We start from the raw sequence: 23,636 nt of genomic DNA, 5'->3' as shown, positions 1-23,636 counted from the left end.
CAATGAATTTCAAGGCCTCTCCTTCAATTTCTGTCTTTTGGTACCAGGAGAATGATCCTGAATGGCCACACTGCTATTTCTCCCCCATAATGTATATATTTACAATGCACAATCACTGTCCTGGGTGATTAACAAATTCAAAAAATTATCTTGACATACTCGCTCAATAACAAAAGAGGACCCCAATGTGGCTTTGACACATCCATGTTTCAACATGTTCTTACCCCAGATTTATTTGAGGAAAACCGACAAATCACACAATATGTCTTTGAAATACAACCCAACCATGTCCTGTGTGCCACAACTGCATCTCTGACTTCATTAGCTTTGAAGTGCTTGGTGAGACATGCTGGAAGACAGGAAACATGTGTTTCCCAACAGAGCGATCCAGATAAAATGTCTGTCAAAATGCAAGGGTCACCACCAGAGTGAGTTCCGTGATGAGGTCAAATCACAGACTGCCCTGAGGCAGAAGAAGATGACCAAATGATCAATTACAAAGGTGTCTGTTCAAACAGAATAAAATATGTATTTTTGAGCAGACTCAAGTATTTGGGGAATGTCAGTAAAGTCTGAATCACCATTTTCTCTAGTCTGAAGGAGCAGGGGCATGTGAATCATAAAAGACTGAAGGACAAACAGGTCAATTCTACTTTAAATCATAATTTACAATAAGATGTTGCCATAGAGGTTACATAACTTTCACATAATTGTTATATGTGTTATTATGATAAAACTAAAGCTAAAACTGTTCTGCATATATCTATTTATACTGAATTCTGACTATGTATGGAACATCTCTGCTTTCGTAAATGTTCTTAAGAATTGAAAAAGCCTTGTAGAGAAATCTCAATTAGCTACCCTATTATTAATGCTACAATATTCTCTGTACCATTGTTCTCCCGTCTGTGAGACGGGTTGCACAAGATGCACCCACCTTGTGCAACACTACACTCTAGTGGACAAAAAGTGTCAGATGGCAAATTCAATAGTTTGAGCACTTGGCATTCAATGTCTCCATGGTGGTGAACTGACAGAGAGAGAGAGAGAGAGAGAGAGAGAGAGAGAGAGAGAGAGAGAGAGAGAGAGAGAGAGAGAGAGAGAGAGAGAGAGAGAGAGAGTATGCCATACACCAGGAAGATCGAAGGTGTCAGCATGGGGAGAGAGAGAGAGAGAGAGAGAGAGAGAGAGAGAGAGAGAGAGAGAGAGAGAGAGAGAGAGAGAGAGAGAGAGAGAGTAAAGTAATGTAGATGACCAGTGGCCCCTTTCCATCACATTCTGGAAGGACTGTGATGGAATATCCTGAATAACCGCTTGTTACTTCAGGCCCTAATGTGTGCCTGTCCTACCTGCATGGTGGGCACAGAGAGAGAGAGTATGCCATGCACCATGAAGATCGAAGGTGTCAGCATGGGGGGAAAATCAGACCGAACCCTTAAGTCAACACTCTTCGTATTTATGTCCGACATTACAATATATAGGCCTACACAACTTTCACCATATAAATAATTCAACTATTTTCTCTCAGTTATGTCAGTTTGACCTTGAGTTTGATTGTTAGAGCTATGGGAGTTTCTTATAATTTCTTTTACACATGCTATACAAACGCACTTCAAAAGTATTGTGTCTGGGTGAGCGTAGGTAACTGTTGAACATTAATGTACAATATGTACAGTTCCAGAGGAATGCCAACAGCGCCATTGATAAGTGCGCCTGCTCCGTATAACCCCTGACGTTTCGCGCACGCTCAGTTGAGCTTCCCGGTCCTTCATTATAAAGCCAGAAGTTCTTCTGTCTCTTTCCACCTTCAGCCATTTTGACAATGTTAGGAGCTGTGGGACGTTGCTGCACCGGGGCTCTGCAGGCTCTGAAGCCTGGAGTCCAGCCACTGAAGGCCCTCGTTGGATCCCCAGCTGTTCTCTCACGTATGTCTAACATGCATTAATATTTTTGGTGCGAAAATGCATAAGGAAATATTTGTGTATGAGTTCGAGGACAAGGATTATGCTAACTTCGCTAACTCGCGAGGAACACGCCTGCTGTCAATTGAGAAGGCCTCATATTTTTTAAACGATAACATCATGAAACGCGTCGTATTTTGAAACTGTAACATTTGCCATTGATGCAGTTTATGTCAACTATAGTAGTATTGCCATGTTGTAGATGGCTTTAAGTCCTGACTTTCATCCAAACAGAAATGACCTTTGTCGCGACATGTGAATGGTGGCTCGCGCTAGCATAGCTAGCTTATTAGCAACGGCTTGCAAAGTTCTTAGATGGTGCTGCTTGACAGACAATAACCAAGAAACGTTGTCAAGGTAAAATGGTAAATGTGTAGTATTCTGAACTAATTATAATATACCATGTAATTGGGTATTAGTTAAATTAGGCTATGTAGCTTAGCTACATGGTGATCTTGACAACGTTCGACCTCCCAAATAAAGCTCGTGCGTTTGGGTTAGCTTTAGTAGCTAGTAACTTGCGTCTTGGTAGCAGAATGTGATATTTAGTTAAGATGCATTTGATTCATGGGCTAAAGGCGTCCAGTGGAGATTACATTTGTATACAAATTATGTAATGTATTCCCTAACGGAGTGGATAAGCTTGCCTGCGCAACATGGCCGAGAATACTTGACATTGAGACGGCCTGCGTAGCGCAGTTACAGTAGCTTTATTTCAGTCGTCTGCAGCAATAATGGGGCCATTCGTTACTTTCTGCTCTGGAGTTAATTTAATTGACTAATGTCAATATGGCAAAGTCATTGTAATTTGTCTGGTTTCTGATTGTACTTCTTACCTTCCACACGGGTTTAACTTTAACAGGGAGAGACTATGCAGCTCCAGCTGCCGCCGCCGCCGCCGCTAGTGGGCAAATCGTAGCGGTCATCGGTGCCGTTGTCGACGTCCAGTTCGACGACGACCTCCCTCCCATCCTCAATGCTCTAGAGGTTGCTGGCCGTGAGTCCAGACTCGTTCTGGAAGTGGCACAGCATCTTGGTGAGTAACTATCTCCTTCAACCATTACTCTACTTATTGGTTACGATTGCTGTCAGTTCCAACCATGCAGCGCGTTGTAGCTTTATTAATTGTCTATCTACAGGGGAGAACACCGTGCGCACCATTGCTATGGATGGTACCGAAGGTCTAGTCCGTGGGCAGAAGGTTCTGGACACTGGTGCCCCCATCAGAATCCCAGTTGGGCCTGAGACTCTGGGAAGAATCATGAATGTTATTGGAGAGCCCATTGATGAGAGGGGTCCAATTTCAACCAAGCAGTAAGTTTTGTTAACAGATATTCAACTCCAGTATTCTTAATTAAGGGTAGAATTGACTCGTCCTTTATTTTGAATTCTCAAATGATCTGATGGGATGGACTTGACTTTGTTCCTTCTTAGCACTGCCCCCATCCACGCTGAGGCCCCAGAGTTCACCGACATGAGTGTGGAGCAGGAGATCCTGGTTACTGGCATCAAGGTGGTGGACCTTCTGGCTCCCTATGCCAAGGGAGGCAAGATTGGTATGTTCAATAACAACCTTTCAGACACTTGAGTGAAACAAGCAGAAGGCAGGTCATGGTAGTAATTATCTAACTTGTAATTAACTGACTGCTTGCCTTAGGTCTGTTCGGTGGTGCTGGTGTGGGCAAGACTGTGCTGATCATGGAGCTGATTAACAACGTGGCCAAGGCCCATGGTGGTTACTCTGTGTTCGCCGGAGTGGGAGAGCGTACCCGTGAAGGAAATGACTTGTACCATGAAATGATTGAGTCTGGTGTCATCAACCTGAAAGACACCACCTCCAAGGTGAAGACCAGGCCATGTATTTTTGACTACTTTTCAACCAGTGTTCAAGTCATTGTTTTTACACTGGAAACTATCTTTAACTTGAACCCCTTCTCCTCCCTCCAGGTGGCGCTGGTGTACGGACAGATGAACGAGCCCCCGGGTGCCCGCGCCAGAGTGGCCCTGACTGGCCTGAGTGTGGCTGAGTACTTCCGTGACCAGGAGGGTCAGGATGTGCTGCTCTTCATTGACAACATCTTCCGCTTCACCCAGGCTGGCTCCGAGGTCAGCTAGGGGTCAAACCTTTTGTCCAACTTCAGCACAGGCTGCCTTAGCAAGCAATTTGCATTCAAATCGTTTGAACATTTTAAAATTTATGAATGCTTTGTCTTAAACAATATAGATGGGCACAAACAATATGTAGAAGCTTAAAATGGCAGTGGTTTATCTTCTCATCATGTCCCCTCTAGGTGTCTGCCCTGCTGGGGCGTATCCCCTCTGCTGTGGGTTACCAGCCCACCCTGGCCACTGACATGGGTACCATGCAGGAGAGAATCACCACCACCAAGAAGGGTTCCATCACCTCTGTGCAGGTAAAGCAGTATTCCTGCAACGTACAATCTATTCCTTCTCAGCACCTAATTAGGGATTATGTCTGAGTGCAACCTGTGTACTTAACCAAGCCTTTCCCCCTCCTAAAAGGCCATCTATGTGCCCGCTGATGACTTGACTGATCCCGCCCCAGCCACCACCTTCGCTCACTTGGACGCCACCACTGTGCTGTCCCGTGCCATCGCTGAGCTGGGAATCTACCCCGCCGTGGATCCTCTGGATTCCACCTCCCGTATCATGGACCCCAACATTGTCGGAGCTGAGCACTATGACGTCGCCCGTGGCGTGCAGAAGATCCTCCAGGTTTGTTAGGTTGCGCTCTGTCCACCCATGGTCCTGTTTTTTGGTTGGTGTTGGATGATGCCAACCAATGTGGTTTTGATTTTCTCCCTTTAGGACTACAAGTCCCTGCAGGATATCATTGCCATCCTGGGTATGGATGAGTTGTCTGAGGAGGACAAGCTGATTGTGTCACGCGCCCGCAAGATCCAGCGCTTCTTGTCCCAGCCCTTCCAGGTGGCAGAGGTGTTCACTGGTCACATGGGCAAACTGGTGCCCCTGAAGGAAACCATTGCTGGCTTCCAGAGCATTCTGAATGGTACGTACCAGTTAGGGTACTTCAGTTGTGTAGTTACTTGACTTGTCTGCCTGAGGCCATTCCGATTGTCTGTAACTATGGCAACTTTCTCCAGGTGAGTACGATGCCCTCCCAGAGCAGGCCTTCTACATGGTGGGCGCAATCGAGGAGGTGGTCGAGAAGGCTGCCAAACTGGCTGAAGAGCACTCATAAACTCATCCAGTGTTTTACTGTTGTGCAGGGGAGGGAGAAATGATGGTCCTGTGGTAGGAGAACTTGCTTTGTAAAACATTCGCATACAAAAATTGTACTTGTCTCGTCATCCTGAAAAGTTATATTTAATGTTTCCAATGAAATGAGATGGAATAAAGATCTGTCTGACATACGACAACCTGGGTTTGACTCTCCTGTATATTTACGTGTTGTAGAAAAAAAAAGGATAAATCTTAAGGGTGTTGTCATGTTTGACCCTAAAGGAACACTAGGTTGTGCTCATTGGCCATTGTAAACTTTCTGTACAATGTTGCTTGATAGTCAAAAGCAAATGAGGAAATAAAATGTGTTCACGGATGCATTCATTCCTTTGCCTATTTTTATGAAACCCTTAATTGTGTTAATGAATTTGTCTTCAAGAGCCAGGTTCAGTGTTTGGTACCAACAGTTTATTTCCAATTGCTTGGTTGTCTGATATAGCCTTGGTCATTACTGGAACTCAAATGATGACTGAAATATTTTCATATGAAACTTGGTGTACCCATTGCAGTTCTGTGAACTCCAGGATGGGGTGTATTAACACCAGGACAATTCAAAAGGCTCTTCATTGCCACATTTTATTGTTACATCTTTACATCTCTATCACAACCATCTTGAGTCCAAGCTAATTTCTGAGAATGGCAAAGTTTAACATGCATCAATCTTTATTTCCCCTAACGAAGGCTCTTTTTCCTTGGAATCATAGCGGAGCGAAGGGGCAGCTGTCCCTCCACCCAGTTGGTTGGACTGGCTAGCATCTTCTCCCACAGCCCAATCTCTTGGTCCCATGAGTCCATCCAGTCCACCTTTTTGCCATAGCTTTGCCCTGTAGTCACAATGTGTTACTAAAGACTTGCCGGAACCATTCATTACAACAGCATAATGCCTTGTAAGTCAGACACCAGCATTGAGCTCGATCAAAAGCTCATAGTACACACTTGGTTTTTATGACTCAGAATTGGAAAATCAACTATTAGTGCTGATCAGTTCACTAGCTTACCTGTGCCCAAGCTAAGTCTGACCCCTCCCAGGAACTGATTGGACAGTTTGTTCTTATCCCAGACAGTCAGCTCACAGCACGCCTCTCTGACCTCGTCGTCACGGAAGCCATCGTACACCATGGCGTGGTTATACACCGGCTCCTGACTCTTCTTTATCACGCGGGTCTTCTGCCGGCTCTTCTTGCTTGTGTCTGGCAGCATGTAACTACGGGGACGGTGTATGTGTTGAACGGACCAGGGCAGATAGAGACGTCACCAATGAAAGAAGTGGCACAAACGTTCTTACTATATTGAGGCAATGTTAAGCCCTGAATATCTCTCTCCCTCACTCACCACTTGACAAAGGAATCCACGCCCTGAGCCTTGAGCTTCCGCAACTCCCTGGCCTCCTTCAGCCACACGTGGATCTCCCCTGAGTCTGGCCTGGCAAGGCCTGAGGGACAGGATCAGCATGACTAGCCAGAGCTTTATATATATTTAGTTAATTGTTGAAAAGGACATTTATCACTTTCACCCTGTCTGGGTATATATGTATATATATTTATTGCACTAGTCCTTATCAGATGACCAGCCCTACCTGCTGATCCAGGCGGAAGGTATTTCAGAGCAACTGTCAACAGTCCATGATTCTCAGTGACCTCTTGACCCTCTGAGTTCTACAACAAACAACATTGGTGATCCTTTTTATCACAATATTTGAACATGAATCTTGATTTCAATAGGGAAGCCCTTCTATCCTTACATCACTGAGCAGTAATGTTGTCTATTGACCATCAAGTTGAGGGGGTCCTCTCTGTGTTTCCCCTTTCACTCTTAAGAAATAACAGTTGGTGTGTACGGTACCTTGTGTTGCAGGTTGTACCAGGTGAGGGCCTCGTGGCCCCAGTCCCAGGTCTTAAGGTTGATCTCCACCTGACCCAGAAACACATTTCTACCTCTGGAATCGTTGTGCCAGACAGACAGGTTGAGGGTCCTGCCTTTCAGCTCCTCCATCTTCATCTTATACTGAGGAAGACAAATGTAGAATTGTTTTGATCTGTTCTTATAGGGAAAATGCCTTTCCGTGTTTTTGTGTCAGCAATGCGCCTACTTTGAGCATTTCTCCACCATAGACGGGGTTGGTAGTTCGTTTTTTGATCGAGGTCTTCTTCTTGCTGCTGTGCGATTTGTCAGGGTGGAGGTAGGTCTTTACATATCTGAATATTGGACACATAATACGCACACAACTGACTGTGTGCACACATTTGTGTAGCTAGAGGTTGGGGTTTTTTGTGTATGGGAAAAATAGCTAATATATTTTATGTGCATGTATGTCTTTGTGTATCAAGCTTACGGGTCTGTCCGTTGTTTGCGGGCATTAGCGAATGCCAGATCCAGACATTGTTCCACAGTGACAATAAACTCCCCTTCCTTGCTGTACCTCAGGGCAAACTCCACAGCCCCCTGGACTGTCACATTCCCAAAATCCCCGGCATCGCTGTACACACTTAGCATACTGCCAGTGCGCTGAAGGGCAGAGAGCACTGTCAAAAAACCCATCAAGTCTATACAACCTGTCTTTATGAATACAAATCTTCAACACCTGGTAGACAAAAATGAAACTTTTACAAATACAAGATGACCTTACCCCAGAGTGTGATAAGGACAAGGTACTGCCATACCCTTGTCTGTCAGAGAAGTCTGAGCCTTGGCTCGAAACTGAGGTGTGGTCGTCGTCTGAGTCCACAGTCTCATTCTGAGGGGAACACAGCAGGAACACAGTGAGCGGTTAGTGGGATACTTTGTTCATTGCCTGCAAGTGTCCTGATTAGAAAAGGAGAAATGTGTATGTTTTTGTGTATATGGATGAACCTCCAAGTTTCCCAGTGATGAGCCACTCACGGAGGAAACTTCCAGAACTTTTCTCCGATGTCCTAAACCTGTGTTGAGGGAAAATGTGAATGTTTATTCGTCCCAAATGTTATCCCAATCCTTAACATTGCAAAGCTTAGAGTATTAAATAATATCCGTGTATTAAGGGTTACCATGGCCTTGCATCTGCTCAAGCGTAGGTCAATGAATGAAAGCTGTGACAATCTCACTGACTTGCATAATTAACTAATAACTAGGGGTGACCTTGCCTACCTTTAACTTCCTCTGTTATTGGAGAATGAGATGAATTGAGCAGTATGGTGGGGATGGGATATTTCCCAGCTTCCTGAATGGCTTGTTGTGTGGAAACCTCAGCAGGGACTTTTGATGACTTGGTGATGACAGAATCTGCAATTAAAAACATTTCGGTTTCTGATGTGGCTTCTTCTTTAGGCCTTTCCATCTCTTTTACATTGTATGCAATTGGTGCTTTAACTATTGCTTCACTCTGTGATTCTGTAGACTCTTCTCTGTCCACCTTTACAGGGATCTGAACATGCTCCAAATTTCCCACATCCAAGAGTTCTGGAAATACTCTTTGATCCTTTTCTGTGTCATGACTCTTGTCCCCAACCACCTCAGTGTCAGGGTAAAGATCCTTGTTCAAATTGTTGACAGCCTCATCATTTTCCATGTCACTGTTTTCTGCTGGTGTGATGGCTAATTCAACCTCTTCATTTACAGAAGCAACAACAACAACAACAGGAGGATTTACAGGTGAGGACAATGTTGTCATTTTATATTTAACTTCCCCTATGGCATGGGAATCATCTGTGAGAAATGGCTGGTCCATTGGTTTTATGCTTTGTGATTTCTCTCTGGCTGACTGTTGGGGGCTTCTTACAGACATAAGTTTATCTGTTGTAGAGAATGGGTTATAGCCAGGTGTTGACTGAAGCAGGCCGAAGGACAGTTCACTGTGGCTCTGAGCCTCTTCTGGTTTGGGTGGCCTAAGAATGTAAGGCTCAGATGGAACCTCTTTGAGGTGGGGTTGACCTGCCTGGTTACCACCCTCTACTGGTGGGGTTCTAGAAGATGGCTTTGTACGGGCAGAACGTCCAACATCCCCTCCAGCATTTAGTTTCTCCACTGACCTGGTCTGTGTGTCACCAACAAATGGAATCTTAGTAGAAACTGTTTCTCCTATTGTGAAATTCCCCTGTTTTGACCGAGGCTTAATTCGGCTGCTCCCCTCCCACATCCCGATAGCGGGAGTCGGCAAAAACTGGAACTCTTCTCCTCCTCTTCTATTCTCAACAACAAATACATGCTCCTCTGACATACCTTGTGAAATTTCACTGGTTAATGTTACCTCCTTCTGGTCTTTTTCATGACTCTGGCCTGTAAATCTACTTTGATCCTTTTCTGTGTGATGAGTTTCACCACCAACCACCTTAGTACCAGGGTAAAGATCCTTGCTTAAATTGCTGATAACCTCATCCTTGTCCATGCTTCTGTTTTCTGCTGGGGTGATGGTTAATTCAACCTTTTCATTTATAGAAGCAACAACAAGAGAAGGATTTACAGATGAGGACAATATTTTAATCTCAGATATGGCGTCTCTTATATCAAGGGAATTATCAGTGTCAACTGATTTGCCCAGTGGTTTTATGCTTTGTGATTTATCCTGGGGTGACTGTTGAGTGCTTCCTACTGATATAGGTACCTCTGCTGTTGAGAAAGGGTTATATCCAGGGGTTGACTGGAGAGGCCTGAATGATAGGTCACTGTGACTCTTAATTTCTGTTGGTTTGGGTTCTTGGATTTCTTTACCTTTCCTTGAAGTAGGCTTAGTTTGCTTAAATATGTAAGGCTCAGACGGAACTTCTTTGTGGTGAGGAGGACCTGCCTGCTTACCGCCCTCTATAGGTGGGGTTCTAGAAGACGACTTTGTCAGACTCAGGTCGGAACATTCATCATCACTTCTTGAATCTAGCCTCTCCTCTGAACTGTTCTCCATGTCACCACCAGGTGGACTCTTAGCAGTACCTATCTCTCCTATTGTGAAATTCTCCTGTTTTGACTGGGGCTTAATTCGGCTGCTTCGCTCCCACGTCCCAACAGATGGAGTCGGGACAAACTGGAGCTCTGAACACTCCACATCAAATCTATGCTCCTCTGACATACCTTGTGTATTGTCGCCGGGTGATGTTACACCTTTAGGAGTCTTTTCAAGGGTCTGCCCCTCATCTGCCAAGTTGACCTGTATAAAGTCTCCATCCACTTCCGGCTGTTTCCATGTGTTTGGTTCCACAGAAACCTGGGCTTTCTCTTGGGGCGACTGTTGGGGGCCTTCTACAGACACAGGTACCTCTGTTGTACAGAAGGGGTTATATTCAGAGGTTGACTTGAGAGATCTGAATGATGGTTCACTGTGGCTCTGAGCCTCTTCTGGTTTGGGGTCTTGATTTGGCTTCTTTGAAACATGCTTCATGTTGTAAGGCTCACATGGAACCTCTTTAAGGTGAGGTTGACCAGCCTGTATAGCGCCCTCCACAGACTTGCTGTGGTCAGCACATTCAACACCTCTTCCTGCATTTGGTCTCTCCTCCGACCTGTTCTCTGTGTCACCACCAGATGGACTCTCAGTAGTAACTCTCTCTCCTTTTGTAGCACCAAATCTATGCTCTGACCAACCCTGTATGCTGTTGCTGGGTAATGTTACCACTGTAGGAGTCTTTTCAGAGCTCTTGTCTTTTATGTTGACTTCTATGAAGTGGTCCTCGACCTCAGGCTGTGTCCATGTGTTTGGGTCCACAGACACGGTGGGGCGTCTCTGCTCTGGGTCATCCTTTATCTCTGGGGGCAGGACCAATTTGCGGGTGGACTCCAGATATGTGATGTCATCCTGTGGTTCTGGTCCTGGTTTGGGTGGAGGGGTGGGATCAGACTTTGTGGTGAGAGTGGACTGAAACTTATTGGCTACTTCTTCTACAGGGAAGGAGGAAGTCTTGAGGGTTCTGGGTTTTGGGGATGGATGGTCTGGGTTTGCAGTGCTAAAGTAGTCTACATCCTGGTACTGTGTAGATAGAAGAGGGTTGGGGCTGATTCCCTTTCTACTGGTTTGCTCACAAGCCTTCTGAGAGGGTGGGGTCTTCCATTCAGGAATGTCAACAGTGGTGACGTCTGTATAAAACAAAGGTGTTAACTTGGGTTCTATTTATGTACACATAGTACAAAGGTCACAGAAATAAATGGATCCCTAGTCAGTTTATTAAATGCTTTACACTCACCTGTATGTGCAGCACTTTCCTCTTCAGAGAGTTCTAACTTAACCTGAGGAATTTATTAGTATGAAACAATAGAATCAATGAATGTACTGTAGATATATTGTGAGGTTTTTCGATTAAGTTTTGAAAGAAAGCAGTAAGACACACCTTTTCTTCACGAAACGCAGGATTTAGAAAACTAGTATTCAGTGTTTTGCTATGTTGTGTGACAAAAGAAAGAAAGCAAGTTCATACATCAAGAGCAACATGAGAAACAAGTGCTAAAGTTAAACCACTATTTGGCCTTTAGGGTTCTTTTACTGTATCTTACAACTCAGATGTCTTAGTTTGAGAGTCGGTTTTCATGTCTTCTCCTTTGGAGTCTGTTTTTCTGGTGTCACGATAGGGACTACCCCTGGGTACTGCAGAGATCACAATACAGTCAAACCATAATGCCCGAGCCTGTATTGATTATATAACTGCAGTACATTCGCTATCTACCATACTTCCTGGGTAACAAATAGGAGTGACAGAGCCTTGTTACTATCAGTGGGGTTATGGAAGCATACAGTACCTGTTGTCTTCTTTCTCCTCATTGAAGACCTAACCACCTCAGTCACATCAGACTGCCGCCCATAGCGACGAGTCCTGAGTTCTTCAAACCACTCTCCTGTCATGACTTTGAGCTTCTTAGGATCAGGGATGGAGAGACGCAGTCGCCTGATAACAATAAACCGTTAAAAGCTGACAAGAAAAGGAAATTGTACACTTTGAAACTACTGGATAATGGCTGACATATATTGCAACATATTTCAAACCCCATAATCCAACAACAAACCACCTTCAACAATTACAACACCACTGCACCTTGACCAATAATATAATTATTTTACCGTATACGTCCAGTTTCTTGTCTCTTTAGATTCTCATCTCTCTGAAGCACTTGCCGGATCGCCATCTCCTCATCAGTGGAGAGGAAGCTCAGGTCCAGATCCTCTGATAAATCTCTGTTGCACTTCATCACGGTATCAATCTGGAAGCAACAGCCTTGAATGTTTTGTGGTTCACAGAAAAAAAGTCACAAATAGAAGGGCAGACCGAAGGACGCAGCTTGACAACGTACAACACGTGTGTACATCAACAAAGAACATATAAAACTGGTTAAACAAGCTGTAGAAAGAAATGTAAAAGATACCTTGACTGGTGAAAGACAAGCACTGCGGACACTTAATATAGCATGTGTTAAATGGCTAATATCAGGATATACTTGAATCTCTTCTCGTACATATGACTAAGTCTTTGGCTGGGGAATATTTGTCTGGATGGCTGTCAAACTTAGCAAATATACAGTTAATGATTCACAGGAAGTTAAAGCTGAAGTTAACACACCCTTCCACATACTATTTAAGCTTGTATAAAGTGCATGCTTTTAGACTTTTTTAAATAAAAAAAAAGTATTTAATACAGGACACTGTATTAATCACCTAACTGCTTTTCTAAAATCAAAAGATAGATGGTAAATGGATGCAAGTTATTTACTTACAACTGATGTCAGCTGTTCCTTAAGTTGACTGATGAGGGATTCACCAGAGTAAACGCCCTCCTGAATCTTTGTCCTTGAGAAACTCTGTGAAATTCTACCTCAAGGCATAATAGTTATGCACTGACAGACACACCCAAGACCTGTGAAAACATGCAAGGCACAAATCCTGATACACCCTGATAATGTTTGTAGTGTCATTTTAACCATATTAATGTTCTACGATTTAATGACTTTAAGGCATGGGCTAGCAGTGGAGTCGGTGAATGTATGCTCTCAACATTGAGTGCTGTCATCACGAACAGATTGGCTACTGAATGCATTTTTAGTAAGTTAAGGATACACTTTCCGTTCACAAAAAGTAGCGCAATACCTAAGGCTCGAGTCTGTTTCTAACAACCAATCCAATACCTGATTTTTGAACGGTACACCTTAGCATTATGCTGCATTACAAAAGTTAAATTAAAGTTAAGTTAGGATCTGATTTTATTTGTGTAACCTTTCATGAATCTAAACTTCAGGTTTGGCTTTATATGATTTGTCCACAAGATGTCGCTATGCATGTCCACGATCCTGCTTGTGGCACTGTTATTGCTAGCAGCACCAATAAAAAACAAAATAATGATATCATGTAAATTATTTCAACAATGATCCCCATTCATTCATTCTTATAAAACTGTATTTTACCACTCAGTAGGACAGACAGAATGCTGTCTTGGGCTGTAGCAAGCTAGGATAACGAGCTAGCTGCTCGAGCAAATGCATTGTGGGAGACCAGAAATCTCTCCTCCCCATTTGTTTTGTGTCACAGCGATCTAGCTGCTAGCTAAACAAAGCAAATGCAATGTATAAACATGACCACGCATGTGACAGTTACATAATATAAATTACATTGCTAATAGTTATTACACATTTTATAAAACAGAGGGGACCATGGAAGCAGACGGTAAGTCAATAGCTAGAAACATTCAAATTGCAAGCTTCTGAAGCCATGAGCATGCCAAAAACTAGCCTGCTAGCTTAGCTGTCTGCAACGTTTAGAACTGTACACGTTATCAGTATAAATTACTAACGACTTTAATTTTAGATTGTGCATTTTGCTCGTCTTGATTGAGGGTGTAAGTTTATTGGCTTATTAATGGCATGCCAATGTCTTAAATCCAGGTTTCTTTGACGCTAGAAAAAAAACAAACGTACCTAACTAGCTGGCTAGTCATTTACAGTATACTAATGCATTCTCTACTGTATATACCCAATCATCTTACATTTGTAAGTGTTTATTGCAAATGCATCTAATGAATCATACATTTTGTTCATGATGACGTGACTGAGGCCTGTCAGATGTCTTGTCTTTTCGGTGTAACATTCTGTATACGTTGTGTGTGACATCACTCCTGTCATGGAGAATGGAGTCAGTCTTGACTCTTGTCTGTTTGGTCTTAGGGGCCAGCAGTGCCACTCCCACAGAGGAGCTCAATGGCGCTGGGAACCTAATGGACTTCCTTGATGAGCCCTTCCCAGACGTCGGCACTTATGAAGACTTTCACACTATTGACTGGCTGAGAGAGAAGTCCAGAGACACAGACCGCCACAGGAAGGTGAATACATCAGATCAAGTCTATCCTAGTCTCTGAAACTGGCCCCTGTACTCCTAAAACTTGAATATAACTTTTTTCTATCGTCATCGCCTTGTGTCAACCCCCTTAAATTTAGATTACCATCAAGAGTAAAGAGTCCATCTGGGAGCTAATCAAGAGTCTGCTGGATGCCTGGTCAGGATGGGTGGTGATGCTGCTCATAGGGCTCCTCTCAGGTGTGAAAAACAAACTATTGTCGAACAACGTGTTGTCATCTCTAGGTTTTGGGTAAAATGTAGCTTAAAATCAGTTTCCTCAATTTGTGTTTGCGTGTGTGAACCTCTCCGCATAGGTACTCTGGCGGGAGTCATAGACCTGGCTGTGGACTGGATGACGGACCTCAAGGAGGGTGTGTGTTTGTCAGCCTTCTGGTACAGCCATGAGCAGTGCTGCTGGACCTCCAATGCGACCACCTTTGACAACCGGGACAAGTGTCCACAGTGGCAGAAGTGGGCAGAGCTGATGACGGGTCACTCAGAGGTCAGCTCACTGTGTTCCGTTCTCTATTGGTGGCACTGAGGACAGATTGCTGAAGTAGCTGGACTTGCCCCTGAGCTTATTCCATGCCTCTGTTAACATTCCCCAGGGTGCTGGCGCATATGTGTTAAACTACTTCTTGTATGTGCTGTGGGCACTCTTATTCTCCTTCCTGGCTGTGTCCTTGGTGCGAGTCTTTGCCCCTTATGCTTGTGGGTCAGGAATTCCTGAGGTGAGTGTGACTTATTACCATTTACATTTAAAGCTGTATAACCCAAATGTGAATATCCACTGTTGTGAATACAGCAAAGGGGTGACGTGTTTGTCTCATGCAGATCAAGACCATCCTGAGTGGCTTCATCATCCGGGGCTACCTGGGGAAGTGGACACTCTTGATCAAGACGGTGACCTTGGTGCTGGCCGTGTCCTCTGGGCTCAGCCTGGGGAAGGAGGGGCCTCTGGTCCATGTGGCCTGCTGCTGCGGGAACCTCTTCTGCAGCCTCTTCTCAAAGTACAGCAAGAACGAGGGCAAGCGCCGCGAGGTACGCCTGGCTCTCACGCACCAACAACTCTCCCAGTGACCCCCAACATGATCTTGAGAGTGTTCCTCTAAAGGGCGCTGTGCCAGCGCGCGGTCTGTGGCTGATGTGCGGGCTGGGCTGGGTGTGTTGTGCAGGTGCTGTCTGCCGCTGCAGCCGCTGGCGTCTCAGTGGCTTTCGGAGCTCCGATAGGAGGGGTTCTCTTCAGTCTGGAGGAGGTATGCATACTAGTCCCCCACATTAACAAATACATAAGGGATAATGCCCGACTCTGCAGCCAATCAGAATCGAGTATTCACCCAGACCATGTGATAAAACCTCATTAACTGACAGGCATCGGTACAGAACAATATCTTTGTCTGTCCACAGGTGAGCTACTACTTCCCTCTGAAGACACTGTGGAGGTCTTTTTTCGCCGCCCTCGTGGCCGCTTTCACCCTGCGCTCCATCAACCCCTTTGGCAACAGCCGCCTGGTGCTGTTCTATGTGGAGTACCACACGCCCTGGTACATGGCTGAGCTGGTGCCCTTCATCCTGCTGGGAGTCTTCGGGGGCCTGTGGGGGACCCTCTTCATCAGGGGCAACATCGCCTGGTGCCGGCGTAGGAAGACCACCCAGCTGGGGAAATACCCCGTCCTGGAGGTGATCGCCATAACGGGCATCACCGCCATCTTGGCCTTCCCTAACCCGTACACGCGGCGCAGCACCAGCGAGCTCATCTCGGAGCTCTTCAACGACTGCGGGGCGCTGGAGTCTTCCCAGCTGTGCGACTACATCAACAACCCCAACATGAGCCGCCCGGTGGACGACATCCCCGACCGGCCCGCCGGGCCCGGCGTCTACACGGCCCTCTGGCAGCTGGCGCTGGCGCTCGTCTTCAAGATCGTCATCACCATCTTCACCTTCGGCATGAAGGTCAGGATCCTAGCCCTGCCCGCCCCATCTCTCCCTCAGTCTAGGCTGGGAGAAGAGAAGGGACGTCCCGAGTTGAAGACTCGACTTGTGTGCCTTGACTTGAGTCTTGTTGGTGTGTGTTCTCTCCAGATCCCCTCGGGGCTCTTCATCCCCAGTATGGCCGTCGGGGCGATCGCTGGGCGCATCGTGGGCATCGCCGTGGAGCAGATGGCCTACCACCATCACGACTGGATCATCTTCAAGAACTGGTGTCGCCCCGGGGCCGACTGCGTGACTCCTGGCCTGTACGCCATGGTGGGGGCTGCTGCCTGTCTAGGTGAGAGACCAGAGTACTGGGAGATAAGCTCACCATGGAGATAAACCTGGATCAATCACTACGCTGCCACAACCAAGACCCAGTTAGTGAGAAGGGAGTTGACATTTAATAATAATACCTTTTGATTAAGCCATTAGCTTTGTAAAGTTAGGTTGGTCGGCTTCATGTAAACCCAGTCTAATCTGGGATATCCCTCCAGGTGGCGTGACCAGGATGACCGTGTCGCTGGTGGTCATCATGTTCGAGCTGACCGGGGGCCTGGAGTACATCGTGCCCCTGATGGCGGCGGCGGTCACCAGCAAGTGGGTGGCGGACGCCTTCGGGAAGGAGGGCATCTACGAGTCCCACATCCAGCTCAACGGCTACCCCTACCTGGACGTGCGCGACGAGTTCACCCACCGGACGCTGGCCACCGACGTGATGCGCCCGCGCCGCAGCGAGCCCCCGCTGGCCGTGCTGACCCAGGACAGCACCACGGTGGAGGACGTGGAGGCGCTCATCAAGGACACCGACTACAACGGCTTCCCTGTGGTCGTGTCCCGGGAGTCGGAGCGCCTCATCGGCTTTGTTCAGCGCCGGGACCTCACCCTGGCCATCAGTAAGACGCCGTCCACACACGCACCTGCTCTGTCTCCTTCCGTTTCCGTCGACGCTTTCCTCCTTTCTGGATTCGTTTGTTTCTGTCTGTGTCATCCGCTGGCCCCAAGTGAATACACGCCCCTCTTCGAGCTCCTTCTTCTTTCCTCCTTTCACCTCCTCTCTGGTCTCCTCTTAAAGCCTGACCCTTTCCACCACCACTTTGGTCCCTCCCCCCCAATCTAAAGTCCGGTCACATAGTTGTTCTCTGACCCCCCCCCACCCTCTGTCCCGACCCCCACAGAGAACGCTCGTCAGAAGCAGGACGGCGTGGTGAGCAGCTCCGTGGTCTACTTCACGGAGGACGCCCCCCAGCTGCCGGCCAGTAACCCTCAGCCCCTCAAGCTGCGCCGCATCCTAAACCTCAGCCCTTTCACCGTGACCGACCACACGCCCATGGAGACGGTGGTGGACATCTTCCGTAAGCTGGGCCTCCGGCAGTGTCTGGTGACCAGGAGCGGGTGAGTCGTGGATTCCGCCAGCGCATTTACACTTACAGTGGACCAGATGCCCCGCTGCATCTGATCAGGTGGGAGTCAGGTGGCTGAGCGGTTAGGGAATTGGGCTAGTAATCCGAAGGTTGCTGGTTCGATTCCCGGCCGTGCCAAATGACGTTGTGTCATTTGGGCCAGGCACTTCACCCTACTTGCCCCGGGGGAATGTCCCTGTACTTACTGTAAGGCGCTCTGGATAAGGGTGTCTGCTAAATGATTAAATGTAATAGCTGCACTACTCTTGAGGTGGATTAACTTGCCTGCATTATCTGTCTTTCTGCCTCCATCTTTTTTTCCTCCACCAGACGTCTCCTGGGCATCATCACGAAGAAGGACGTGTTGCGGCACATGGCTCAGATGATGAACCAGGATCCAGAGTCCATCATGTTCAACTAGTGTCCAAACAGCCTCCGGACCCCTGAGAATCTCCACCAGTCCTTCCCTCCAACTGTGTAAATAGTGCAATGCAACTGTAAACCTGTGATGAGTCCCTCCGTCCTTAGACACTGACAGACCATTGATGTTCACTCCCAGTCAAGGGACGAAGCTAGGGGGGTTAGGGCCAGGAGATGTGCACCTTCAATCTCACCCTAGGGTGATACGCTGTTTGGTTGTATGTGCTGCTGCCATTATTTATGATTTTACTGGATTTAGACTCATGGTTGAGTAACTGTACCATGTTTAATATGTTTGTTACTTTGACTGACACAAAAAAAATAGGTGTGACCACATGTAATTCTGTTAAAACAAATGTATCGTACAAAGGTTATGTAGTTCCTATGGTTAAAAAAAAACTAATGTACCCCGCGGTGACAGCATATCATGTTACATTTTTTGTTTTCTCTCAAAAGCAGAATGGTGTTATGAAGAAAAGAACAAGCAAGTTAATCATGTGGGAGCTACTGTTAAAGTTCTTAATCCATAATGTAGTTTACTGATTAACTGAATAATGGTACTTTGAATGCCAGGAGAATGTATTGTCGAATAATACGCTTATGTACATTGGCCTATACTGTATGGTTTTTTATGTATTTCTTTCTAAAACATTGTAGCTCATCCAAGTTGCCATTGGAGTCCTAGTTGTTGATATTTATTACTCTTATTAATTTAGAACAGGTTAAAAAAGGCTACTATTTGCACTTTTGTTTGTATATCTAAATGAACTCCAAATGATGCTCACAATACATACTTTTTGCAATGTACCCAGTTCTCGCATTGAATAAAAGAGACAATTTGTGAAAAGTTGGACCAACACAAAACAAATGTATTAATTTGATTAAAATTAAGTAACAATTAATTGAAACAGCTACTGAAGGCCCCATCATTTCACACAGCTACTCAATTATTATAGATACATGTGTACAATTCAAAACAGATCTAATTTAATTTGTTTAATACAGTATACCAAAATATATCTACTGTGACTCATGGCAATAATTCACTATAAGACTGTTACACATTTCATGATGTGTCTAAGTCCTCACTCTGAGCTTGGGTTCTGATTCTGCCGTTCCAGTGCTTTCTCCATCTCCCTGTAATAGTCCAGGGCCTTGCGTACTGGTTCAAGGATGTGTTTCTGAGGACAAACAGAATGAGGTCATGTGTGTGTATGTGCAACTTTATTTGTCATAGACATTCCTTAGAAGTGCTGCTTAAAAAATGCCACTTATGGTCCCTTACACAACATTTAAATTACAGTCCCAGCTGTTGTCAAACCTCCCACATGAACATCATAGGAAGTTGTAACAGTAGTGTTTCGTGTAGAGACAGGAGGCTCACCTCCAGGCAGGGGAAGAGGTTGGTCAGCTCAGTGAAAAGAGGCAGAAGCACAAAGCCAATGAAGCCCGTCTGAGACGATGGCTTGGACACCTTGTCTCTGTCCATGAACGGAGAGACAGGAAGACCTTCAAGCTTCTCCATGTCACTCTGCAATCCGGATATAGATTGTGAGGCCACAAAGTGAGTTATAATAGTGGTAAAACACCATTCCCTGACTAGGCATGTGACCATGTATTCTGCCTGTGGGGCAACAGTAGGGAAGATTTATACATTATATAAATAATACAAGTCTAGATGCTGTCGTTATGCCCAACACACTGCTCGGTAAACAATATAGACATATAACAACACTTTCCATTGGCTGATCATGTGGATGGATTTCACCCTGATCACCTGGTGGAAGAACTCCTGGAGTAAACAGTCAAGCCATGGCTGAGCCACATCCAGGGGGCGGGCCTCGTTGGAAATGTCACTCACCTTAATCAGAATCTTCATGAGCTGCAATTACAATAGACAGGGAATATGTCCAATCAGAGGAGCAGGATTCCCAGCAGATCCCATTAAGGTTTTGTGTACTGTAAGTTGAAGCTCCACTCACCACATCCTTGTGCTCTTTGTTGGTGAAGTCAAACACAGGCACTGCAGATTTAAACTTGTTCAGGATCTCATTGTGTCTGGCCATATCGGTAGCCAGGATACATCTGAAAACAAAGTTAAGTCAAAGTTAAGTCTGACAGATTTGTCATATGCACATTATAGCACGGGTCATTCTGGATAATTACATTTCTTCAGACAAGGCAGCAACATATCTATGAAATATATTCTTTTTTACACTGTAGCCTTGTGTGAGTGTGTGTTTGTGTGTGTGTGAATGTGTGTAAATCCATACTGGATCATGCCCTCCCTAATCCTTCTGTACTGCTCATTGGTCAGATTTTTTAGGATGTTGCTCTCTGCCTGCAAGAGAAGGAACAGGGTTTAGACTGAAGGAGGAACAGCTCTAAATCTAAAAGTCAAGTGAAGCTAATCAGACAAAGATACCTTTGCAAGGATTCCAAAAGCAATGGCACAGTGATGGTTTTCAAGAGGTGAAATATCGTTGTACCTCAACGCCAACTCTGTTTGAGCATTGATCTGGAAATGACGATAATTCAGGTCATGTTACCTTTAAGTCATGTCGGTTGTAATAAACAAACACACAGGGCTAACCTGGTAGACATTATTGTAACCAGCATGGTCCAGGTCATGGCAGAGAGCAGAGGTGAGCATGATGAAGAGATCAGTACTGTCCATGTTATTCCTCAGGTCCGTTAACCAAATCAGTCCATACATCTAAAACAAAAGTAAAACAGGAAATGAAATAAATGTAGTAGTTTGGCCTCTATCCAAGACAGCTGGGTTAGGCTTGGATAACAGTTGTACCTGTTTGAATGACATTCAAACAAAGTTCATAAGCACATTCAACATGATAACAAGGATGGGTAAACAGAACATCATCTTACCATCTGGGAGACGCAAAAACAGTGTCTGAAGTTGTGAAAGGGGATGTTGTTGTAATGGCAGTAGACCTCATAGAGGAAGTTCTGAAGCACCTCCAGCTCGATGTGGAATGTTGATATGAAGTCTAGATCAGTGAACATCACCTGCAGCAACACCAGCATCTCTGCATCTTCCCATTGCCTGCCAAGGAAGGACTTTAGTCATGGGTGCATAATTGTCTGTGTGTGTATTTTGATATCAGTTATAGGAGCCCTACAGGAAGACTCACCAGTTGTCGAACATTGGAGTTTTGAGGTACTGCTTCACATCTTCTGTGATCTCGAGGGAGCTGAGGAGACAACATGCAAGGCTGTGTTAAAACCCACCTGCATATTACCTTTAAATCTGTTCTGTACCGGTAGTCATGTCATGAATGTCAACAATGGGAATTAAGTCAAAACATATGATGGCTAAACATGTCTTGTGTCTGAATGGTATAATACAGCCACTGTTTTAATGGGATGAGGTCACCTCATCTGAAGGAATTTTTCACGGACTCGCTTCCGCTCCTCATTAGGGCTGGCCACGGTCCTTCTGGAAGCAGTGTAGGATCTGTCTTTCCCCTCAGACATGTTTTTGAAAAGACCCAGCCAACTCAGGTGGTCCACGTTCTATCCACGTTAGAGAGAGACACGCATTGATCAGACAGAAGAGACTTAAAGCATTAAACCCATATTAAGGAAAATGTTTAACGCTTCTCTCTAGTAACGCTGGCAGTTGGTCAAATCAAACCTCAAGTTTGTTTCTGAAGGACTCCACTTGGTCTTTCAACTCAAAAACAACATCTGGTATTGCTCCATTTTCTGTGAAGATCTTTCTCTCAAGACTTTGTAACCTGGGATGTAAATTTTGGAGAAATTAAACTGCACAGTGCTGCACTGGGGGGTTAGTCATTGTGTTACCAAGACAAGAAAGCATATTGTAGCCTCAGTGAAAGATAAGCCATACAACATCACTTTCACAAGACCTTTTCTCCAGTTTATCCATTTCAAGTGACATAGTCAGATCAGTATCTGCAGAGTAAAACACAAATCAAAATAAAGGTATAATGCATGTATCTTTAATCACTGTGTCCTTGGACAGAATAGTCCAAATATGAGGTTCTACATCAGACTTGAAATCAATCCTATGCTCTCCCTCCAGGGAAGAGGGCACCTAGATCTATGCTCACTGTGGTAGTCTGAGGCCACCACCTCCAGACTGTAGGTAGACTGGGGATTATTAGCCTCCAGTTGAGGGGAGATGTTGATGAGGTTACCGCTAGAATTATACAACTTCAGAATGTCATTAGGACCTGCTTCCGCTGCTGCCTGGAACAGATCTGCCAACAGTGGGAGAGAGTGTGTAGAGAGTCTTCAACTCGTCCACAGTCATGTGACACTTTATTATTTAGTGTCGCAGGTGACAGCACCACACCGACCCTTCAACACTCGGAGCTGTCCAAGCCACCTGCATGGCACTCAAGACTACTGAAAGCTAGACCCAAAAGCATCAAAGAGTTCTTTATATTTCTACTATGCATCAAATATCCTGTATTGTCACATCCAAATAATTGCCCAGCTCAAAGATGAGGCCATGAACGAATAACACCTCCCTCATAATCAATTCTGCACAGTTCAGATTGCCCTGCATGAAACAACAGCTCGAGCCGTTATAGAATTGGATAAGACATAAAACCTACCTTTAACATCTTGAGTGGAACAGTTGACCCGAAACTCTGCTTTCTCTGGTCTCCCGCTCACCATGAAATAAATGATTTGTGTTGCCATTGCTGTGAGAGATGCCCACTACCCACAGGACATACATTTATAGAGGACCAATCAACACAACTGCAGATGACAGTTAACCCACCACAATACCTCCTCCTCCTTCATGCAAATAGAAAGACTTGAAATGGAATACATAGTCGTATTTTTTTATTATCAACATATTTTTGGCCCATTAAACGAGGACTTTATCATGAGAAGATTATCACAAAGAGAATGAAGGTGAATGAAAACCAATCATCTCAATTATTGACTAGCATACAGTTTGGCTCTGCTTCAGCTGCAACGGACAGCAGATTTGTGCAGCAGATTTCAGCAATTAAGATTTGAGCAATTAAGATTTAGAACACATGAGAGAATTGTTTATGTACTGCTTTTTAACTTGTCAATATGTTGACAACACTCCTTTATTTTTTTCTTTGATAATCCATAGTAAAATGTCAATAGGTTACGCCTTATAATGTCATTTTTCAGAATTAATGTAGGCTGTTATCTCATTTAAACTTGATCAGAACAGGAGCTAGGGACAAGTTCTGTACCGAACCAACTAGACCTAACTATTGATTCAAGATTGATGTATAGCAGTCTAGCAGACATTGCCATGTAATACAATAGTTTGTGCTCCCCCGGGTGATGCCAGTCACATGGCTCAGT

The 23,636-nt window shown here is 45.1% G+C and overlaps 4 protein-coding genes across 4 annotated transcripts; 2 read left to right on the top strand and 2 right to left on the bottom strand.

Annotated features, from left to right (window-relative positions):
• Positions 1-1,769: 1,769 nt before the first annotated feature.
• Positions 1,770-5,362, top strand: atp5f1b (ATP synthase F1 subunit beta). Its single transcript, XM_084668049.1, has 10 exons — positions 1,770-1,925; positions 2,824-2,997; positions 3,101-3,275; positions 3,396-3,517; positions 3,619-3,803; positions 3,909-4,067; positions 4,253-4,375; positions 4,485-4,697; positions 4,791-4,992; positions 5,087-5,362. Exons 1-10 carry the CDS (start codon positions 1,823-1,825, stop codon positions 5,182-5,184), a joined length of 1,554 nt encoding a protein of 517 aa, XP_084524175.1. The 5' UTR covers positions 1,770-1,822; the 3' UTR covers positions 5,185-5,362.
• Positions 5,363-5,787: 425 nt separating this feature from the next.
• On the bottom strand, positions 5,788-12,556 carry LOC146260914 (synaptotagmin-like protein 2). Its single transcript, XM_084668047.1, has 17 exons — positions 12,540-12,556; positions 12,238-12,377; positions 11,919-12,064; positions 11,676-11,766; positions 11,513-11,561; positions 11,369-11,411; positions 10,263-11,261; positions 8,349-8,483; positions 8,076-8,143; positions 7,852-7,959; positions 7,558-7,730; positions 7,315-7,420; positions 7,068-7,229; positions 6,802-6,880; positions 6,558-6,657; positions 6,224-6,429; positions 5,788-6,049 (listed from the first exon to the last, which is right to left on the bottom strand). Exons 2-17 carry the CDS (start codon positions 12,363-12,365, stop codon positions 5,898-5,900), a joined length of 2,745 nt encoding a protein of 914 aa, XP_084524173.1. The 5' UTR covers positions 12,366-12,377; positions 12,540-12,556; the 3' UTR covers positions 5,788-5,897.
• Positions 12,557-13,547: 991 nt separating this feature from the next.
• Positions 13,548-19,161, top strand: LOC146260913 (H(+)/Cl(-) exchange transporter 4). The gene is made up of 12 exons (XM_084668048.1): positions 13,548-13,830; positions 14,328-14,482; positions 14,598-14,697; positions 14,814-15,001; positions 15,108-15,230; positions 15,334-15,540; positions 15,675-15,755; positions 15,907-16,452; positions 16,582-16,768; positions 16,968-17,366; positions 17,649-17,865; positions 18,204-19,161. The coding sequence occupies exons 1-12, from the start codon at positions 13,818-13,820 to the stop codon at positions 18,292-18,294; spliced, it is 2,307 nt and encodes a 768-aa protein (XP_084524174.1). The 5' UTR covers positions 13,548-13,817; the 3' UTR covers positions 18,295-19,161.
• A 58-nt stretch (positions 19,162-19,219) lies between these two features.
• LOC146260912 (high affinity cGMP-specific 3',5'-cyclic phosphodiesterase 9A-like) lies at positions 19,220-23,022 on the bottom strand. The gene is made up of 14 exons (XM_084668586.1): positions 23,012-23,022; positions 22,388-22,569; positions 22,184-22,229; positions 21,949-22,051; positions 21,688-21,827; positions 21,446-21,505; positions 21,180-21,357; positions 20,887-21,009; positions 20,719-20,811; positions 20,567-20,634; positions 20,276-20,378; positions 20,071-20,175; positions 19,678-19,824; positions 19,220-19,474 (listed from the first exon to the last, which is right to left on the bottom strand). The coding sequence occupies exons 1-14, from the start codon at positions 23,020-23,022 to the stop codon at positions 19,379-19,381; spliced, it is 1,455 nt and encodes a 484-aa protein (XP_084524712.1). The 3' UTR covers positions 19,220-19,378.
• Between the last annotated feature and the right edge of the window lie 614 nt (positions 23,023-23,636).

The sequence above is a fragment of the Hypomesus nipponensis genome, chromosome 12 (assembly GCF_054491055.1).
Source record: "Hypomesus nipponensis isolate SF chromosome 12, ASM5449105v1, whole genome shotgun sequence".
Lineage (NCBI taxonomy): Eukaryota > Metazoa > Chordata > Actinopteri > Osmeriformes > Osmeridae > Hypomesus > Hypomesus nipponensis.
Note: the sequence above shows the minus strand (reverse complement) of the source record. Positions and strands in the feature narration are given on the sequence as shown.